Here is an 18,512-nt window from a genome sequence, read left to right as displayed (position 1 = left end):
ACTAGGGTTGTCAAAAAGGGTGAGATTAGATCTGAGAGAGGACTTCCCAAATACATAGTCAAGGGGATTCTGAGTAAGTGAAGTGGGGGTCTGAGACTTGGGGGGCAGAGGGGGGGCAGTAGTGGGGAGGAAAGGACTCAAGAAATACAGAGCCAGGGTGCCACCTAGTGGCTTCCTCATCTCTCTAGCCTCCCCACCCCACCCCACCCCCGTGGAACTGGGGGGAGTCCTCTCTTCTCTCCACCAAACCCTGCTCCAAAAAAGGCAACACTTCTGAACACCAAAAACAGGATATCCATTGGCTTTATTTATTCTCTTTCTCAGTTCTTTAATCTCTTTTTCTGAGGACCATAACCCTGTGTCCCCAGAGATGACTCACCAGGACCACCCAGCCTGGATCGGAGCCCAAGGCTCAAGACTCCAAAGCTGACATTTTCCCCATCAGCCAGCAGAACAGACAGTGCAGCTTTCAATAACATGAGGACCCAGCCTCAAGGGCAGAGGCTTCATGAGGAAGGTGAGGGCAAGGGGAAAGGACATCTGGGAGAAGGAGCTAAGTACCAGGGCCGGGGAGGGCACCCATCCACTCGGGTGTCCCCTGTGCTTAGAAACCACCCCCCAAGTGGCAAAGCTCTACAGTTCACGTGGGGAGGGGAGGCCATGTGAAAAGCAGGAGTAACAAGGGGACATCACACCCAGGGGACTGCTGCTTCCAAATCTAACGAAACCCCAGGGTAAGTCCTCACACTGGGCTTCCAGCCAGCAGCTCTAGTCCCGTCCCAGAAGCCGCCTTGTCAGCATGTGGAGGGGGGACATACACACACACAGAGGACAAAAGCTCTTTGGCTTCAGGTTCAGAAACCCACCCATCCTCCCCCCTCCTCTCCCAAGGGCCCTGCACAACGCAATCAGGCTACAGGGCAGAGCCCAGGGCCTGGGTATTTGCATACATCTGCAAAGACACAACAGCAGGCCCAGGAAAGGCCTTTCTCTAATGAAAGTGGAATCAGTGCAGGGCTGGGGGCTGTCTCTCCCCGGCAAAGGACATCCAAGGACACCAAAGAGCCAGGGGAGGACAGCTGGGTTGCGGGAGCTTGGCCTCCAGGGTTCAGATGCGGGGTGGGGGGCTAGGCCCAGGCTCAGGCCACCTCCCTGGGGCAGGGGCAGGGGCAGGGGCAGGGATCAGCCCTTGTGGTGATGCTGGTGGTGGTGGTAGTGGCTGTGCTCCTCCCGGGGTCCCACAGCTCTGGGGTTCCGCAAGTACTTGTCCTTCTTCCCTGACCTGTGGAAAGACATGGAGCAGGGGTGGCCTTTACTGGACAGTGCTGTGTGATGAGAAGAGATTCCAACCCCTCCCCCCCCCCCAGCACGAGGGACCAACTGACTTCTTCCTAAAAGAGAGAAGTCAGGCAGCTGCCACAGGAGGCAAGCTCCGGCTCGTGAGGTAGAAAGTACCCCGCGAGGGCAGGCGGGACCGGACAATCAGGAGAAAAATCCCCAGCCCCAAAAAGGGGCTCCTCAGGATCACGGTGCTCCCTCAAAGGAAGACAGGGAGGACCCCTGAGTGCCAGCTGGGGTCTGGGAGTGGAGGGAAGTCCTCCAGGCAGGGTCCACGAGAGGACAGTGTCCCTGCACGCCCCTCCTGCCCCGCCCGCCCCCCAGGGCTGCCCACCTCTTCTTCAGTGCTCCATCTCCAAAGAAGTGGCTGAAGATGAAATCCTCAAAGTCATCTACGTCATCATCGTCACCCGTCTGCTGCACCGCCACCTCCTCCAGGCTGTCCTCCAAAGCATCCACAAAATCCCGGAAGCGGAGGCGGTCGTGGCGGAAGACGCCATCCTCACCGAAGTAAGCAGGTGAGAGGGGCAGCTCCTTCGTCAGTGGCCCCGCCCAGGGCAGGCGCGCCAGGTACGTTCTCAGCAAAGAAGCCAGCTCATGTTGTCTTACCGGGGCCAGCTCTGTGCCAAAGAAGGCCAGGCCCTCCTGCCGGGCACACTCGTCCACACCCGAGCAGCCCTGGGGTGCCCGGTACTTGTTCCTCAACAGCTGCTCCCAGGGGGGCAGAGGACCGTGGTTGTCTTTAGCTCCCTCCTTCCCCCAAGGATGCTTCTGCCTTTCTCCAGAGTGGTGGCCCCCACTTTTCCTTTGGGATTCCTTGGGGTCCTGCCATTTGCCATCCTTCCTGCTCCCTGACTCCTCTACCCTCTGCTTACCCTCTCTCCACCTCCCTGACAGATCTTTGTCCTCCTCACCCTCCCAGCTCTTCTTCTTCTTCTTCTTCTCCCAGCCAGATTCTTCCTTCTTACGCTTCCAGTGCTCAGCCTTGTGGTCCCTCTGCCCATCGTGCCACTTTTCTTTTCCACTCCACTCTCTGGGACTCTGGAAGTGAGGCTTCTCATACCGGGCCTCAGATGCATTGGCAGGAACAGCAGGGTCCTTGCCCCAGTGCTTCAAGCTCTGCAGAGTCTGGGCCAACCTGTGGCCCAGTTCAGTCAGGCTAGCATGAGCAGGGGCTCCTTGGCCAGCCGCCTTCAAGCCCCTCTGCAGGTCCTGCTGCACAGACCCCAGCAGCCTCCGCTGCCTCTGAAGCTCCTGCCTAAGGGCCTGGGCCTCAGCCTCCAGCCGTTTCTGCTGCTCCAGGAAGCCAGGATCTGGCTCGTGTCCCCTATGGCCTTGCTCTTCCGTGGCCTTGCCACCTTCTGGGCCTCTGCCCCAGTTGAGGCAGACCCCATCTGGGCCCCGAACACAGCTGGCCTCTAGCCCCTGGAGCCGAGCCCTCAGCTGCTGCAGCTCTGACTCCAGGGCCTTGTAGGAGGCTTCTCCCTGCTGCAGGGCCCCCCGGAGCCGGGCATTCTCCTCCTCCAGCCCTTTGGGTTGGTGCATCAGGCTCTGAAGCTCTTCCTTCTGGGCCTTGAATGTGATTGGGAATGGGAGAAAACCACAAGAGTCCTTGTCAGGATGGGCCCCATGCCTTCCACCCCAATTCCATTCAGTTATTGTAGGCAGGGATTGGAAATGAAACCCCAGTGGTAGAGTGCTCACCTTGCACGATGCGTGAGGCCCTGTGTTCAATCCCCCACACCAAGGAGGAACAAAGATATATAGAGGACCCTGGACCTGAACCTATCTTATGGCCTGGGAAACTCAGAAGATTTGGTTCTCATCCTCAAACCAGAACCAGACCGGGCCTCGGCATCTGTGTCTTCTTGACTTTAAGTAAAGAGAGACAATACTTGGCTCTCACAACCTCATTCCTACCTCCCCTCACTGTTAATTGAGCTCAATGCTTGGCATAGTCTTGGTATGTTCTTGTTTTCGTTCCTTGTTTTGGTTTTTTGATGGACCTGGGGCTTGAACTCAAAGCCTGAGTATTGCCAGCCTTGAGCTTTTTTTTCTTTAAACTCAAGGCTGGCATTCTACCACATGAACCACGGCTCAACTTCAGGCTTTTTGGTGGTTAATTGGAAATAAGAGTCTCAGAGACTTTCCTGCCTGGGCTGGCTTTGAACCGTGATGCTAAGATGTCAGCCTCATGAGTAGCTAGGATTATACATGTGAACCACCAATGCCCAATTTGGCATGCTCTTCAAAAGCTTCTTTATACAATGCCCCAGAAGACCACACAAATCAATCAGAATTGCCATGCCACGTGAAGCAGCCATGCCAGCCCTGGTGCAGATTGCAACATGAGGGATGTGAAAAGGGAGTCAGGAGGATGCCCTGGCTACGACAGGAAAGGGAGAGGCTCAGGTGCGGGTGAGCAGGGAAAACTTCTTTGAGGGGAGGTCCCTAGGGCAGAGACCTGGACTAGGCAGCCCGACTCCCTCCTGCCGTCACCCACCCACCTGCAGCTGGGCCTGCAGCAGCCGGATGTCCTGGTTCTCCTTGGCCAGCTTGTCCAGCAGAAGGGCCATGTCCTGCAGACTGGGGACACCATCAGAGGGCACCGAGGCCTGCAGCTGTTCCCTTAGGCCATCCTGAGCAAAAGAGCTGGTTACTTCATACTGTCCAACAAGCCAGGGCACACAGGTTCTCGCCACCGGGCCACACACCGGTAAAGACACCTGCACATACACATACCTGCCTGTCCCCGACAGCATCCACCAGCTCAGGATCCGGGAGGACCTGCAGCTCTGCCTCCTCCATGGACCCTGTGAGAAAGTAAAATCTAAGCTTGGTACCAAAGCAACCAGAACCCATTCTGTCCTCTCCTAGTCACCACCCCCCCCCGCCACCCTAAACACACCCCATGGCTGAGCAGTCCAGAGAGGCAAAGAGCCCGGGGAGCCCGGGGACACGCTGAAAGGGTGAAACATCAGTAACTAAGGAATGATGTGCAACCCCTCACACACCTACTCCCAACCCTGAGGACCCCAACACACACACTCACACAGCAGATGAGCACTCACCAGTCTCTGAATCTGAGAGACCACCTGAGGAGGAAAAGGGGAGTCTGGTGAGGCCTCAGGGGAGGAGGTGGGTGAAGCCAGGGAGCAGAGTAGGAGGGCAAGGCCATCGTGCAAGCCAAAGACCCCCCAGGGGAGAATCACTCACCTGAGAAGAGGAGGATCCCCAGGCCCAGCAGCACCAGGGCCCCCAGGAGGCACATATTGAGGGAGATGCCCAGCTCCCCACCTGAGCCCTCGCCTCTGGCCTGGTCCTCCACATCCAAGGGTAGCACGGGCTTCGGGGGGCTAGGGTCCCGGCCTCGCCGTCTCCGCAGACCCTCCACATCCAGGTCGGTGTCATCCTCACTGCTAGAGCAGCGGCCCTCCTCCCTGATCCAAACTGGTGTGGACAGGGGACAGGACAATGAGGCAACTAAAGACAGGACCCAGGGAGAAAGGGCAGGCGGAGGAAGGCACAGGGAGGCCCCTAGCCCTGACCACAGAAAGGCACATGGAGACTGCCCCCTTCTTCCTGGTCATCAATGGCTGCCCCAGCTCAGACTGGAGGCAGGAGACCCGTCATTCCAAACTACAGAAAAAAAAAGTCACTTTCATACTAAAATAATCTTCCTTCCTCCATATGCCTGGCATCAGCCTGGGCGGCCACTCTCCTGGACATGCTCACAATTCTCTGACCCATCATTTTGCCATCCTGGTTCTTCCCTGGTCTTCTCCCTTAGAACCTTCCTAGTTCTAAGCGCCTCACATTTTCCACAGGACCATAACTCTCTCACCCACCCCGCTTAATACCCGGATTGCTAACAAGCTCCGAACCAACAGCCCCTCCCTAGACTCCCCAGAACCCTGGGCCTGTGGTCTGACTGCCTCTAGATATGCCTCTCTGTTTTCCTCATGGAACATTCAGCACACTGCCCTTCAAAATGGCTCTTTCCTGAAGTTTCCCAAACCAGGGACAAGTACCACTTGTCAAGTACTGACCTGAGCCATCCTTCTCCAAACACTTGGATAGGTCTGCCCCTGAACTTCCAGTTTACCCTGTTCACAAGCCCATGGGCCCTGTCTTAGGTCAAGTCTGTATCACCTTTGCCTGACCACTATGGCTCCAGGCTTCATCTTCTCCTACCCCTCTCCTTTGACCCTTGTCAGTCTTCAACAGAGATAACTCCTCTATGCCAGGGCCACAGCCTGGGATGCACCTGGGCCTGTGTTAGACCACAGGGTTAGGTCCAGGGCTCTGGGGAGGATGGGGGGAGGAGCTGTAGGTTAGGAGCCTGTTTGCAGCCAGGGCAGTGACGATTTGTTGACCTGTAGTCCAGGCTGGGGCAGGAACAATTTACAATCCTGCCTTAGCCTCCCAAATTCTGGGATTACAGCATGACCCACCAAACCTGGTTTCTGGTGGCTCTAAGACACAACATCACAGGGGATGGGATCTCTCTGAGGTTCCTGGGACACGTTCTAACACTGAGCCAAAGACACAAGTTAGACCTATGAGGGGGTACATAAAGGAGATGCGGTTAAGGGACCCCCCAAAAGAGAGGGAGATAGTTCAATCAGAGGCAGGCAGAGAACAAGGGAGATAACTGGAGGGATAGTTGGAGGTGCCATTTGAATGGAATTGAGCAGAGAGTATGTACAAAGGACAGGAGGAAGAGAACATTCTAGGCTAAGGCTGCAGCATCCAGGGGAGTGAGGCCAGATGTCTGCATTGAGAAGGCTCTGTGTTAGACCACAGGCCCAGGGTTCTCAGGAGGCCAGGGAGGGACTGTAAGTTAGGAGCTTCTAACACAGGCTTCTTTTTCTTTTTTTGTCAGTTGTGGGGCTTGAACTCAGGGCCTGGGTGCTATGCTTGAGCCTCTTTGTGCTCAAGGGTAGCACTCTATCACTTGAGCCACAACACCACTTCCAGTTTGTGAGTGATCAATTGGAAAAAAGAGTCTCATGGGACTTCTCTGCCCAGGCTGGCTTTGAACCATGACAGATCTCAGTGTCCTGAGTAGCTAGGATTATAAGCGTTAGCCACTGGCACCTGGCTAACACAGGCTTCTTTGTGGCATGAACATAAAGAAGAGACTCTAGGAATGAACGATGAGTTCTAGAATCAAGAAAAGAGGAGGACACATGGAATAGAGCAGTCAACCAGCTATTGGCCTGGCACAGTGACCTCATTCAAGTCAATTTCCCTGAGCTTCAGCGTCCTGAGGGGAAGTACTGAGGAAGGACAGCACTAAAGCTGCGAAGTCGAGGGGGGACTTGAACATGTGCTCAGGAATGACAGCTTCTCCCTTTCCCATACCTCCTGGGACAGAGGGAAGGAGGCAAGGAGAGGGCTAGCACCTGTTTGGGGACTTGAGGGAAGATTCTGGTCCTCCAGGTCTTCGGCATCTGGTTCCAGGCTTGTCACCAAGGTTGTCTCCTGCAATTCTTCCTGAACCAAAGTGTCTCCTGGACCAGGAGGCTCCATACTGTGATCATCACCTCCCAGAGCATCCTATGTAGACAGAGCTGTGAGCAGTGTCCTCTCCTGCTGTCTCCCCTCCCTCCCCTGGAGAAGAGCCTCACCTTGGCCTTGGTCTCTTCTGCCTGAGTGGGGCTTTCATTCTGGGGGCTTTCTGTCTGGAAGAGGGTTCCTGTGGCGGGAGAAAAGCCAAGGAAACCCCATTGTTCCAGCTGAACTTCCTACATGGCCTTCCAGCTCTAACTGAACCCCACCAAGCTGTAAGGGTGGTAAAGACAGGAATCTATCATTTGAAGTTAATAGGGAAATAAGACCAAGCAGCATCCCCTTCCCCGAGAAGACAGACATCCCAGAAGATGAAAGATAGCTATGCCTCATGCTCCCTAGGGCCCCTTACCTTCTCCATCCAAGGTCTCAGCTAATTGTTCACCATCTGCCTTGGAGAGGCTCCTGAGGTCCTGAGTGGATCTCTTGGATTCTGGATCTGTCCGGTGTTCAGGGCCCAAGGTCTCCACAGGTAAGTTCTATGGAGTAGGATGTGTGGTGATCTCAGGGATGGTGCAGAGGAAGAGAGGCAGGACAAAGTCAGAAGCAGGGGTGCTGATGGGGTACCTTGGATCAGCTATACTCGGGGATCCTAGCCCACATCTCACTCAGTAGCAAGTGGGCTCAAAGAGGGTCTCCGCCCAGCCATTCATTAACCTCATTCACTGCTCCCATGAGCCTCCAGAGGCCAGGCTCCTGGGAAACCATGAAGCCCCAGGCCCTGGACCATTGTAGAAGCCTGGCAGCCTCAAAGGGAGGCCAGCGGGAGCCCGAGGCCTTCCTGTCCCACAGGATCACCAGTAACTGAGGGGTAGGAGATAGGAGGATGGCAAAAGAACAGAGTCCGCTGGGAGCCCAAGGGTCACAGATACATTTTAAGGTACATCCTACAGCTACTCTCACATTAGCCCAACCACCTTCAACTTCTGAGCTTTTCTGTCCTTTCCCACTCTCTCCCCTCTCAAGCCCCAGGCCCATTTCCCCATAGCTGCTGACAGAAACCCAACTTCCCCCTGCCACAAGCAGCCTGATACCCACAAGTAGTGCCTTCTCATTGGCTGGCCCTCTAACCCTGGACACACAGCCCAGCCTCAGCTTTCTGCAATGCTTCCCCTGGGCAGGCTCGTAGTCCGCCCACCCTGTCTATGGCTCCTACTCCCTCTCCAAGAATAATTTTTTGATTTAGTATGTTTCCTTGCAACTGTCTAATCATGTAATTTTGGCTACCCTTACAAGGCAAGAATCATAACACTGGTTTCCCAGAAGAGGACAGGGAGGTAAAATGGCTTGGCCAAGGTCCCCTAGCTGTCAGCAAAGGCACCCCTACAGAGGGCCAAGGCCAACTAAGAGCACAATGCCCATCCTCTTCCCAACCTGCCTCCTCCCTCCACCAGCCCTAGTCCTTGTATCCTGCTCCAGTGCTATTATTGAGGGAAACTCCTTGTTCCCAGCTGGGCCACTCAAGGGCACCTCAAAGTCACAATGTATAAAAGGAGTTCCTTTTCCCACCCTGAATTAAAAAGAAAATAGGCCTACTGGCCTATATCTCTTGAACAGTAAGTAGTCCAGGCTGGGGCAGCAGGTAGAATTTATAATCTTTCTGCTTCTAGGATTATAGCATGACCCACCAAACCTGGTTTCTGGTGGCTCTAAGACACAAAGTCACTGGGGCTGGGATTTCTCTGAGATTCCTGGGACACATTCTTCCTATCCCCTTCTTATCTGCCAGTGTCTCATCCAGACAGCTCTTCGCTCATTTCAAGGGCTTCAGGAGCTCTCCAGGTTCCGTCCCAACAACTGCTACCTGGACAGCTACAGGAATGTGGGAAATACTGTCCCTGTTCCCAGCCAGACTGCAGAGTGGCGCTGCCCTCTGCCCAGCCCCTTCACTGAGTAGCCATCAGGATAAGGCCTGCCTACCTCACCAGACCCTTCAAGCTTCCTGAGATTCCCAGATTCCACCCCAACCTCACTCCAATGCTGTCTCTACCTCATCCAATGACCTCCTCCGTCTCCCTAACGTGTCTCCCCCGTTGTTGCCTCAGAACCTTGTTCTGGATGGTTTCCCCACCAGAACTCCTTCCGTAATTCTCTCAGTTCACCCAAATGGTACCTTCCCTTCCCAGGTATGACCCAAGTCCCAGCACTGGATCCCGCCCAGGGCCAGGTCTCTCTGCCACTGAAATTTCTTTTTAACAGCCAATGGTAGGCAATGCAGTTCATTGACAGGAGCAAGGAAGAAGACGGACCCAGAGAGTAGCCCAGCCCAGCAGCCCCACCCCCAAATGTGGTTCACAGGACAATTCTTCCTACCTCTGAGCCAGCCAGCACCCAGCTATTATCTGAGTCTGGGCAGGAGGCCATAGCTGCTGAGGTCCCAGGGGCTGCCAGAGCTGCCACCTGTGGAGGAAAGCTCTCTTAAGGACAGGAAGCACCCTTCAGAAGAGGCAGGAAGTGGAAAGCAAACTTGGCAAAGTTGTAAGGACAGAAGGATGGACAGCAACCTCCAGAACCCAGGCTAGTTCCAGTCCTGACCCTGATCCCTTAGCTCTTCTGGGCAGTATTTGCCTTGCAAATCAGCACCCGCCAACAGCCACAGAGAAGCTGTCTCTTCCAAGCTCCAAAGGCCCTTGGAAAACCATACTGACCTTGAAAAGTCAAAGAAGCTAGGAATGGAAAGACCCTGGGGAACTCGGGTTCAACCCTCTGATGTTAACAGCAAGGGAAAAGAAAGCCCAAAAAGGCTGACACAGCTTGCCAAAAAAAAAAAAAGCCCCAATACCTAATAAGATTAAGGAAAACAATATGATAGGGCCTCCCCCTTTACAACATCAGGCAGCTCACAAACACCTCCTGAAGAGAAGGGCCACTAGGGCCTGGAAAAATGTGATGTTTGTTTCAGCCCAGCCTGAATCTCCCAAGTCAATTCCTCATCAGTCCTCTCTATATCTGGCTCAAGGTCTTCAGCACTCACTGGCTGTGATTTCCCTTCCTTTCTGTGGGGCTGGGCCATACATGTGGTTTCTTAAAACCCTCTTATATGGGCCGGACAGCCCCGTGGCTCAGGCCTGTAATCCTAGCTACTCAGGAGGCTGAGACCTGAGGATCGAGATTCAAAGCCAGCAACTCTTATCTCCAATTCACCACCAGAAAACCGGAAGTGGCGATGTCGTTCAAAGTGATAAAGCTCTAGCCTTGAGCTGTCAGGGACAGTGCCCAGGCCCAGAGTTTAAGCCCCACAACAGACAAAAACAAACAAACAACAACAACAAAAAAAAACCGCTTAGATGATTCTCAAGTGCACCCAGGACTAAACAGTGCTGGTAGAGCTTAGCCCACACAATACACCTTTAGTCACTCTCCTTGTTACGGACGGGACTCTGGTCTTATCCTCTGTTTATCTGCTCTGACTTGGCAAGGTCAGGGTGAGGGCATGACTTCAGCCTCCAAAGCCTGACACAAAGCAAAGCAAGAAAAAAAGAAGGTTAAGACCATGCCATCAAGCTGGAAGCTGCAAATGGGACCAGATATGGTCAAATGACAGATGAGCTCAAAGTCCTGCATGGATGGTGATCTCCCACAGAAAGAGAAATAACTCCTTCCCAAGGAACCAAAAGGGCACTATGTGGAAAGTAACAGTGCTACCCTTGAAACCAGCCACAAAGCCCCCATCTGTTTCAGCTGGTCTCAAGTCCTGCGTGGCTAATCACCTTCTGTGGTTCTTGCAAATGATTCTAGACCAGGATGGGTGAAAGACACTCAACAGATTCTTCCATAATGTTCATCTCACTCCACACAGAGCCAGGAGAATGGCTGCCATGACTACTTCCAAGTCCAACAGGACACCACTGGGTTGGTTTCTATAGATATCCATAGTCATTGCTGTTCAGCCTTCTGTTCTCAGTCCCTCCCCCACAGTTCTGTCATTATCTCCCCACCCCCACTGCTCTGCTAGTGGCTGTTAACAGGTGGTGTCAGGAAGGAAGTGGCAGCAGCTTGGGCTGAAGTCCCTGTTTATCCCTGGCTTTGTGCAGCCTGATCAGGTCCTCCAGAACCGGGCACCATGGCAACCAGAGTGATGTCAGACCCAATGTCTCCATAGAAACCAGCAATAGTATTTGGGTCAACAAGACAAAATACTTTAGAAACAAAAACAGGAGATAGTCTGGAACCACTGCAGTCGGGGTCCTAAACTATGACACCTGTCCCTTTTGGTGTTCACCCAAGGTTCCAAGATACCCTGTTCTTCTAAGGCAGCATCTCACTGCCTTATTAGGAAATTTCTTCTGCTACTTATTCTCCACCCATTTCCTGCCATTTTCAGAGTTTTTTTTTTCTTCTGGAAAAAAAAAAAAAACCTTCTGGGAAGAAAACTCCCTCTCTCCCCACACCATCCCATTCTCCTCATTCTGACAAGATTCAACAAAAACATCTTGAAAGCTTGTCAAAGACGTCTGTCATTTCTAAGAGACAGCTAAAGGGGGAGCTCTCCCACTCCACAAGAAATTAGAAAGCCTCGTCTCCAGCTCATTTTCCCTGGCAAACAGACCTAGGGCAACAAGAACTCGCCCAAGAGACCCAGAACAAGTCCCTGAGTTAGAAATATCCACCTCCCTCCTACCAGGCCCCTTGGGTTCTTGAAAAGCAGCTGCGCGGATCCAAAGCAGTGGCCATTCCTCCTGGATTTTTGTTACTCCCTTTGCTTGAGGATAAGGGGGTCTGTGGGCCCTCCCCAACATGGCCATTACCTGACCCAGCTCTGCTTCGGTCTTCAGCTAAACTTGTAGCAGTCTGCCTGAGTTTCCAGCCCAAGAAAAGGATGGATCACGTGGTCGGCAGCTGACCAATAAAAAGCCTAGTTCCACAAGGAGGGTGGAAACTTTCAGCGAATGAGAGACAGACTTGGAGAGCCAGGGGGAGGAAGGGGAATTCTGCGCAGCACCCTAACCTGCTTTTGCCTCCTGGTGGGCAACTGGGGGCTTCTGCACGCTGAATCGAGTCGTCTCCCTCTTTCCCAATGTCTAGAGTTCCTGGGAGGAAGACCCTAATGGAAAGGCTGGTGTCTCCTGAAATGACCAACACCAGGAGCCATGCGGGGCCCAAGATAGACAGAGACAGCTGCGGGATGGGGGAGGAGGAGGGACAGGTGGCAAATCTGTAGGTTTAGAAATAGCCTGTTATGCTACTCACTGGCCCTAAGAGCCAGCCGACTGAGGTGCTGCTGCTAAGAAAAAGAAAAAGGTACCAAGCACTAGTGCTTATGCCTATAATCCTAGCTGCTCAGGAGGCTGAGATCTGAGGATCCTGGTTTGAATCTAACAGGAAAGTCCATGAGACCCTTAACTAGCTCCAATTAACCACCAGAGGTGGAGCTGTGGCTCAAAGGTAGAGCACTAGCCTTGAGCAGAAAAGCTCAGGGACAGTGCCCAGGCCAAGTTCAAGCCCTACAACCAACAACAACAAAAAAAAAGAGGGGGTGGGGGGCAGGGACAGGTTGGAAGTATAATCCCAGAACTGACAGCAAAGGCAAGATAGTGAGTTCTAGGCTAGCCTGGGTTACCTATTTCCTCTCAAGAAAAACAAAACAGGAATAACGACAACAAAAATGGGAGTGGGGTTGAGAATGGAGTATGAAAAGCATCTATAAAATGAAATCTGCACCAGGGACCAGTGCTCACAACTGTAATCCTAGCTACTGAGGAGGCTAAGATCCAGAGATCTTAGTTTGAAACCAGCCTGGAAAGGAAAATCTGTAAGAATCTTACCTCCAATTAACCACAAAGGCTCGGGGGGGACAGTGCCCAGGCCCCAAGTTCAAGCCCCAGGACTGGCACAAGAAAGAAAAGAGAAAATCTGCTGGGTGGATGCTCCTCTCCTGGTGACTGGAGCTACATCTGACTGCTAGCCCAAGGTAACTGAGAGGTAGAAGTGGGCGCTCAACCCAGAACTGAAGCACTGGGTCTCCCAGAGGCTTTTGAGCTAAGTCTCCTGCCTGGCTCCAGGCCCAGTCCAGGAGTGTGCCCAGAAAGGAAACTTGATTTCTCACAGCTTGGGACATAAGGAAGGGTAGGGAAACACCGGCCAGCTTTGGCAACCATTGTAGCAGTCTGCTGGGGGCTGGGAGTGGGCTGAATCCCCTTGCCACTTTCTCTTCCAAGGATCTTTGAGAGTAGACATTTCACCTTCTAAGTATCCTCCCAGTGAAGAATTACCCCTCCCTAGAAACTATGTTCAAGGTGAAGGCCAGTTTGCTGGAATGTGGCCAGGTGGGGTTATCTGGCTTGGTAGTGGGAAGCCCACAATGCATTATTTTAAATAATACAGAAGAGTATAACAGGATTTCATGATTAACACACACCTACAAAGGAACTGCCCACCTGGTCAGATGTCAGCCTGCCTGACCTTTTGTGTATCTGATTAATGCCCACTTTGTGTGTAACCCCAGCTTGTATAAAACCCAGGGTCTCCCCTACTCAGGATCCAAACTTCTTTCCGGCACTAGCCTGGTTAGGGTAGCTCACCATAAAGTCCTTTATCCTCTCTAAAAATCGGTCTTGGTCTCGGCTGCTCTGCACTGCCGCGACATTAGCTGTAACAGTGCCACACCCCGACCTTCTTGCAGATAAACAGCAAGAAGCCCTTGTCTGGATTTTCAAGTCATTTTATTAATCCAACCATACAAAAGATCCCACGACCACATCTCTGCCACCCTACTTTCTTCCAAAAAGTCGAGAGGACAAGGTGGCAGACGGGACAGACACTCCCCAGGAGCATTTTACAAACTGTGGAGACCACACAAAAATACTAACAAATAGGAAGCAAACAGAACCACAAACACAACACAAAGATGAGCAGCAGGGAGCTGCCACCTATGCTGTTTTAGCATTGGGGAAACTGGGAGAGAAAACCAGCCCTCTTCTTCACAGCCTCAAAGGACTACTGGCTCCACCGGGCAAGGTGCAGGGAGTTGAGAGAAGCAGGGGCAGGAGACAGGAGGGCAGCCTTTGTAACCAAACCCAGGGCTCAGAGCTCGGAGACTTCCCTCAGGAGGGACACGTCTTCTGCCTTCCCACCCCTTTGAGGAATGTGCACATTCACTGTAAGAAAGAAAGAGCACCAGAGGGGGCTCCTGGACAGGCCCCAGTCTCATCACTGGCAAGCAGTGCTTTAAAAACTTAAAAAAAAAAAAAAAAAAAAAAAGGCTGGGTGTGGGTGTGGTGGCACACAAACCAACAATCCAGCAGCCCTGAAGGCAGAGCCAGGGAGGTCGTGAGCTTGAGGCCAGCCTAGACAAAGTTAGTGAGTCTCTATCTCAAAAGCAAAATAAAAAATGTAAGAGCTGGGAGTGTGGCTCGACTCCTAGAGTACCTGGGTGAGGGCCTGGGCTCAACCCTTCGGAATTGCAGAAGGGAAAGGGAAGAGAGTGGGAGAGGGGAGGAGAGGGGGCTCCAGAGCAGGACTTTGGCTGAGGAATGAGAACTGTTAGATCACCAGGCCCGAGAGGATACCAGAGGACAGCAAAGAAACAGAAGTACAAAAAAAAAAAAAAAAAAAAAAAAGACCCTCCAAGCTCTTGTACCTTTTAGTTACCATGGCATCACACCACCTCCCACGGCCTCCAAGGCTGTGTCAGGGCCTCCACTGGATCCTTTCGTATGGAAGGAAATGAGGTATAAAGGCTCTGTGCCTTGCTAAGCTTCAGTTTAATCAAGCCAGAGAGGTGGGGAAATAAGGGCACCAAAAGCTGAAGAACAGCATGGAGTATAATGTGCAACAGATTGGGGGGGGAGGGGCGGGGGGAGGCTTACCACCAAAATCTAGACTATCAGGCAGGATGGCCCAAACTTAAAATATTCTGGTCTATAAAACTGCATATCCAATTTTTGGCAAAAAAAAAAAATATGGTCATTAGAAGAAAAGCACAAGAGAAGCTGAGAAAGGACCAGTGGCTTTGGTATGAGGAAGATTTGTCCTGACAGCATCCCAACCATACCTATTGTCTCGAAGACCCCAAATCACCAAGAAACTGCAATAGCCAGGCACTCTCCTGCTTCTTCAAGCTATTTGGTGCTCTGAATGGGGAGGAGGAGTTAGATTAGATAAGCCTGGGGAAGGACAGAGAAGGGAAGAAATCCCCTTATAGTCCCTAAAGCTGTCTCCCAGAGCCCATTAAAGGGCTATGAAGAACCCCATTTCTTTTTAGAGCCAGAAACCTTGATTCTTGACTCTAAAAACTAACGTTGGAGCTGTGGGGCTAGACAGGGATGTTAGGCACAGGTAGTAGGAGCTGTATCATCTACACATAGGACACCTTGCTCTCCGGGACTTCCTTCAGCCCCTTTTCACCCCAGGCCTCTAGAGGGCAACACACAAAAAATGGCTCTGCTCGGCAGGGCTTTGGTTTCCCGGATCTCTGTAGATCTCAAGGCGTTAAGTCCCAAGGAAAGTAACATATACAGGCTCTTCTGCCTGCCCACTTCAGTTTCTTTTCGGCTCCTAGGAACCAGTGTTTCTGCTCCATGGGGACAGAAAGCCAGTGGAAACAAGAACCAAGAGCCAGACAATCACCCTGGAAGAGCAGAGAGGAAATATACATTTTCCCAGGCCGCCCTGTCAGTGTCAGCCGTCGTTAGCAGCCACCAGCTGCCCCATGCCCTCTCGGATGTAGACAGACTGAATCTCCTTGGTCTTCAGGCAGAGATCACAGGCCCAGACTGCAGAGGCCTCTGTGGTCAGCAGCCCATAAGCGTTCTCAGTCATGCCCGTGCACTCACGGTGGAACCACTTCTGGCAGGAGGCCTCACACAGAATGGCATCCTGGTCATCATTCACTTCACTTCGGCAGGCACCACACGGGTACACCAGGCCCGGGGGAGGCTGGGGCCCTGAGCTCCCACCTGCCTTGCCAGAGGGTGCCAGGCTGTTGGCATCCGGAGTGCCCCCACCACGTCCACTGCTATTTGGTGGAAAACTGGGCTGATTTCCATTCACAGCAGCAGCTGGCGAGCCTGAGTGGGGCTCTTGGGGGAAAGCAGTAGGAGCGGGTGGGTTTAGGGGCTTCCCCCCATCCTCACCACCAGGGCCAGGAAAGCCAGGGTCTGGGCCAGGGAAAGGACTTGTGTTGGGGGGCAGGCTGGGGAGCCCTTGACTGGGTCTCTGGAGAGGAGAAGGGCCAAAAGGTGCCCCGGGCTGGGCAAAGCGCTGGGGGAGGGAAGGAGGGCCCAACTCTCCTCTAGGAGGCTGTCCCATGGTGGGTGAGATCATGGGGCCAAACCCTCCCACGGGACCTGGCATCATCTGCCCACCAGGAGGACTAAAGTTCTGGCCCAGTGGCTGGTTGAAGGGTTGGTTGGGAAAGTTCATATTGCCTGGTGGTGGGTAGCCAGGGCCCTGTGGAGGCATGTTGAAAGCTGGGCCCATAGGATTGGGAGGGAAAGGGGGAGGCTGTCGACGAAGTGGCTGAGGACCCCCTCCTCCCCCAGTGCCATAGCCTGGGGGTACCTGGCCTGCCATGCCCCCCTGTACACGAAAGCCTCCAAAGGGCACGGGACTGCCAAGGAATGGAGGGGCTGCACCCCCCACCTTAGGGGCTCCGAAGTCATCCTCAAAAGGGTTGGATGCAACCAGGTGATCCACCATGGGAGTCGGCGGTGGTGCAAACTCTGTCAGATGTGAATAAGCAGGGCCCTAGTGGGAAAGAGGAAGAAGGGGGTCAAGGAGGGAGACACAACCAATCACCATACAAACCATGAAGCCAACAAAACACACACCATGGACCCTCAGATCTAAATGCAAGACAGACCTGAAGAATGCACAGAAAAGCAGGGCATAGGAATAGGGTTTTGAAAAACAGGCAGGACTATGCTGAAATCCTAGCTCTGACCCTAAATTCGGTTTTTAACTTTCTTAAGCCAAGTGAGGTGCTAGTGGCTCACACCTGTAATCTTAGCTGCTAGGAGGCTGAGATCTGAGGATCAAGGTTTGAAGACAGCCCAGGCCAGGGCAAGGAATTGGTGAGACTTTTATCTGTAATTCACACCTCACCCCTCCCAAAACCAGAAGTGGCACTGTGGCTCAAGTGGTAGAGCACTAGCCTTGAGCACAATGAGACTCAGGGACAGTGCCCAGGCCCTGCGTTTAAGACACAGAACTAACTAAATAAATAAATAAAATAGTAACTTTCTCAAGCCAAGCTTTGCATCTGAAAAATTAGGGTAACTTTGAAAGCACAATCCTGACACTTAGAAAAAGCTCCTTCATCATTATGTTATCATCAAGAGGGAACTGGACAGGAAAAATAAAAGGGAGACTGTGATCCTCACCAATAAGACTTTTGCTTAAATCATCTCTTGGAGGAAAATATTTCCCCCCCACGTTTGTTATAAGGTTGACAGAAATAACTAGATACTAAACATGACAGTTGTCTCTTTCCTCTGTGCCTGATGGAAGACACAGAATAAGGACAGGACACAGTAGACAGTGCATTCAGGGCCTGCTAAGAATGACTCCCACCAACCACCACCATTCACCTGAGTATTTGACTTCCTTCGCTTCTTTTCTGGGCTCTTCATTTGCAGACCTGAAAGAGCAGCAAAAGGCAGATATGGGCAAGTTTTCCTGAGGTTTCTGCCACCTCCTTTCTCCCACTCTCCTATAAACTACTCTAACTTCAGTAGATGAACGTTTGGCTATTTAACAAAATACTAATTCAAATCACATGAAAAATGAGGACTCAGCTAAGTATTCCTTGAAATCACAGACACCCCCATTTCGTGATCCCATCTGACTGGAAGTGCCTCCTATTTCCAAGGTGGCTCCAAGTCCTGCAACACTGTATGACACCGGCCCCCGACCCCTTAAGGGCTACACCCACCTAGCTCTTCCACGGGAGCCTCCCTCCAGCCCCACGGACCGCCCCTCCCCTCCAAGGCTCCCCGGTCTCAGGCCTCCGGAGCCCCGGCCTCTCCGGGCGCGCTCACCGGCCTTGCCCTGCTTCCTCCCGGTGCTGGGCGGCGCAGGGGGCGGTGCGGGGCCGCCACCTCCCTCCAGCTTGTCCGGTGGGGGCGGCGCCGAGGCGGCCATGGAGTGGGGGACCGGCGTCAGCGGGGACAGCGGGGGACGGAGGCGTCCTCAGGCCGCACCATCGCCCGGAAGGGGAGTCGGGGGCGGCGCGGGCCCCCGAGCTGCCGCGAGCGGTCGGCGCGGCGGAGGGGTGGCGCCCAGCCAGAGCGCGAAGCGCGCGCTCCCAGGGCCAGCCGCCCGCCCGGAGCCGCAGCAACCGGAACCGGAACTGGACTGGGCCACCACCACCGCGCGAGGCGGGGAGGGGACCCGGGGACCGACCTGGGGCGGGAGCCGGCAGCGCGCGGCCGCGCCCCCCACGGCCCTGTGGGAGTGAAGCTACCCCGCTGGAGGCGGGGCGGGACGGGGAGCCTGCCGGAGCCCGCCCGCCGTGCGGACGCGGAGCCCGCGGCCCCCCCTACGGCAGGCCGTACCACCCGGCGGCGCCGCCGGCTGGGGCGCCGGTCCGGGAGGCCCTGCCGGCCCCCGGGACGCCAGAGCGGCTGCCCGCCCAAGCCCCGCCTGCCGGAGCCCGCCTC

General features: G+C 53.7%; 1 protein-coding gene across 3 annotated transcripts; it reads right to left on the bottom strand.

Annotated features, from left to right (window-relative positions):
• Positions 1–276: 276 nt before the first annotated feature.
• Positions 277–18,180, bottom strand: Pbxip1 (PBX homeobox interacting protein 1). 3 transcript variants are annotated; one of them, XM_048357927.1, is made up of 13 exons: positions 17,892–18,180; positions 17,442–17,491; positions 16,495–16,599; positions 9,226–9,312; positions 7,265–7,391; positions 6,972–7,039; positions 6,747–6,900; positions 4,555–4,788; positions 4,410–4,433; positions 4,081–4,151; positions 3,846–3,977; positions 1,673–2,910; positions 277–1,282 (listed from the first exon to the last, which is right to left on the bottom strand). In XM_048357927.1, the coding sequence occupies exons 1-13, from the start codon at positions 17,992–17,994 to the stop codon at positions 1,183–1,185; spliced, it is 2,493 nt and encodes an 830-aa protein (XP_048213884.1). In that variant the 5' UTR covers positions 17,995–18,180; the 3' UTR covers positions 277–1,182. The 3 variants fall into 3 exon arrangements, with proteins under 3 accessions (XP_048213884.1, XP_048213885.1, XP_048213886.1); XM_048357928.1 differs by lacking the exons at positions 16,495–16,599; positions 17,442–17,491; positions 17,892–18,180 and adding an exon at positions 11,661–11,758; XM_048357929.1 differs by lacking the exons at positions 16,495–16,599; positions 17,442–17,491; positions 17,892–18,180 and adding an exon at positions 11,534–11,598.
• Between the last annotated feature and the right edge of the window lie 332 nt (positions 18,181–18,512).

The sequence above is a fragment of the Perognathus longimembris genome, chromosome 11 (assembly GCF_023159225.1).
Source record: "Perognathus longimembris pacificus isolate PPM17 chromosome 11, ASM2315922v1, whole genome shotgun sequence".
NCBI lineage: Eukaryota > Metazoa > Chordata > Mammalia > Rodentia > Heteromyidae > Perognathus > Perognathus longimembris.
The sequence above is the reverse complement of the archived record's forward strand: the minus strand, read 5'-3'. Positions and strand labels throughout refer to the sequence as shown.

Bases quoted from the DNA above. Each gene is read 5' to 3' on its own strand.
- Pbxip1 (XM_048357927.1), bottom strand. From the start codon at position 17,994: ATGGCCGCCTCGGCGCCGCCCCCACCGGACAAGCTGGAGGGAGGTGGC. The intron at 17,492-17,891 runs GTGAGCGCGCCC...CTGCTCTTTCAG, and splicing joins GAGGAAGCAGGGCAAGGCCG to GTCTGCAAATGAAGAGCCCA. The intron at 4,789-6,746 runs GTGCTAGCCCTC...TGTCCACACCAG, and splicing joins TCCCTCAAGTCCCCAAACAG to TTTGGATCAGGGAGGAGGGC.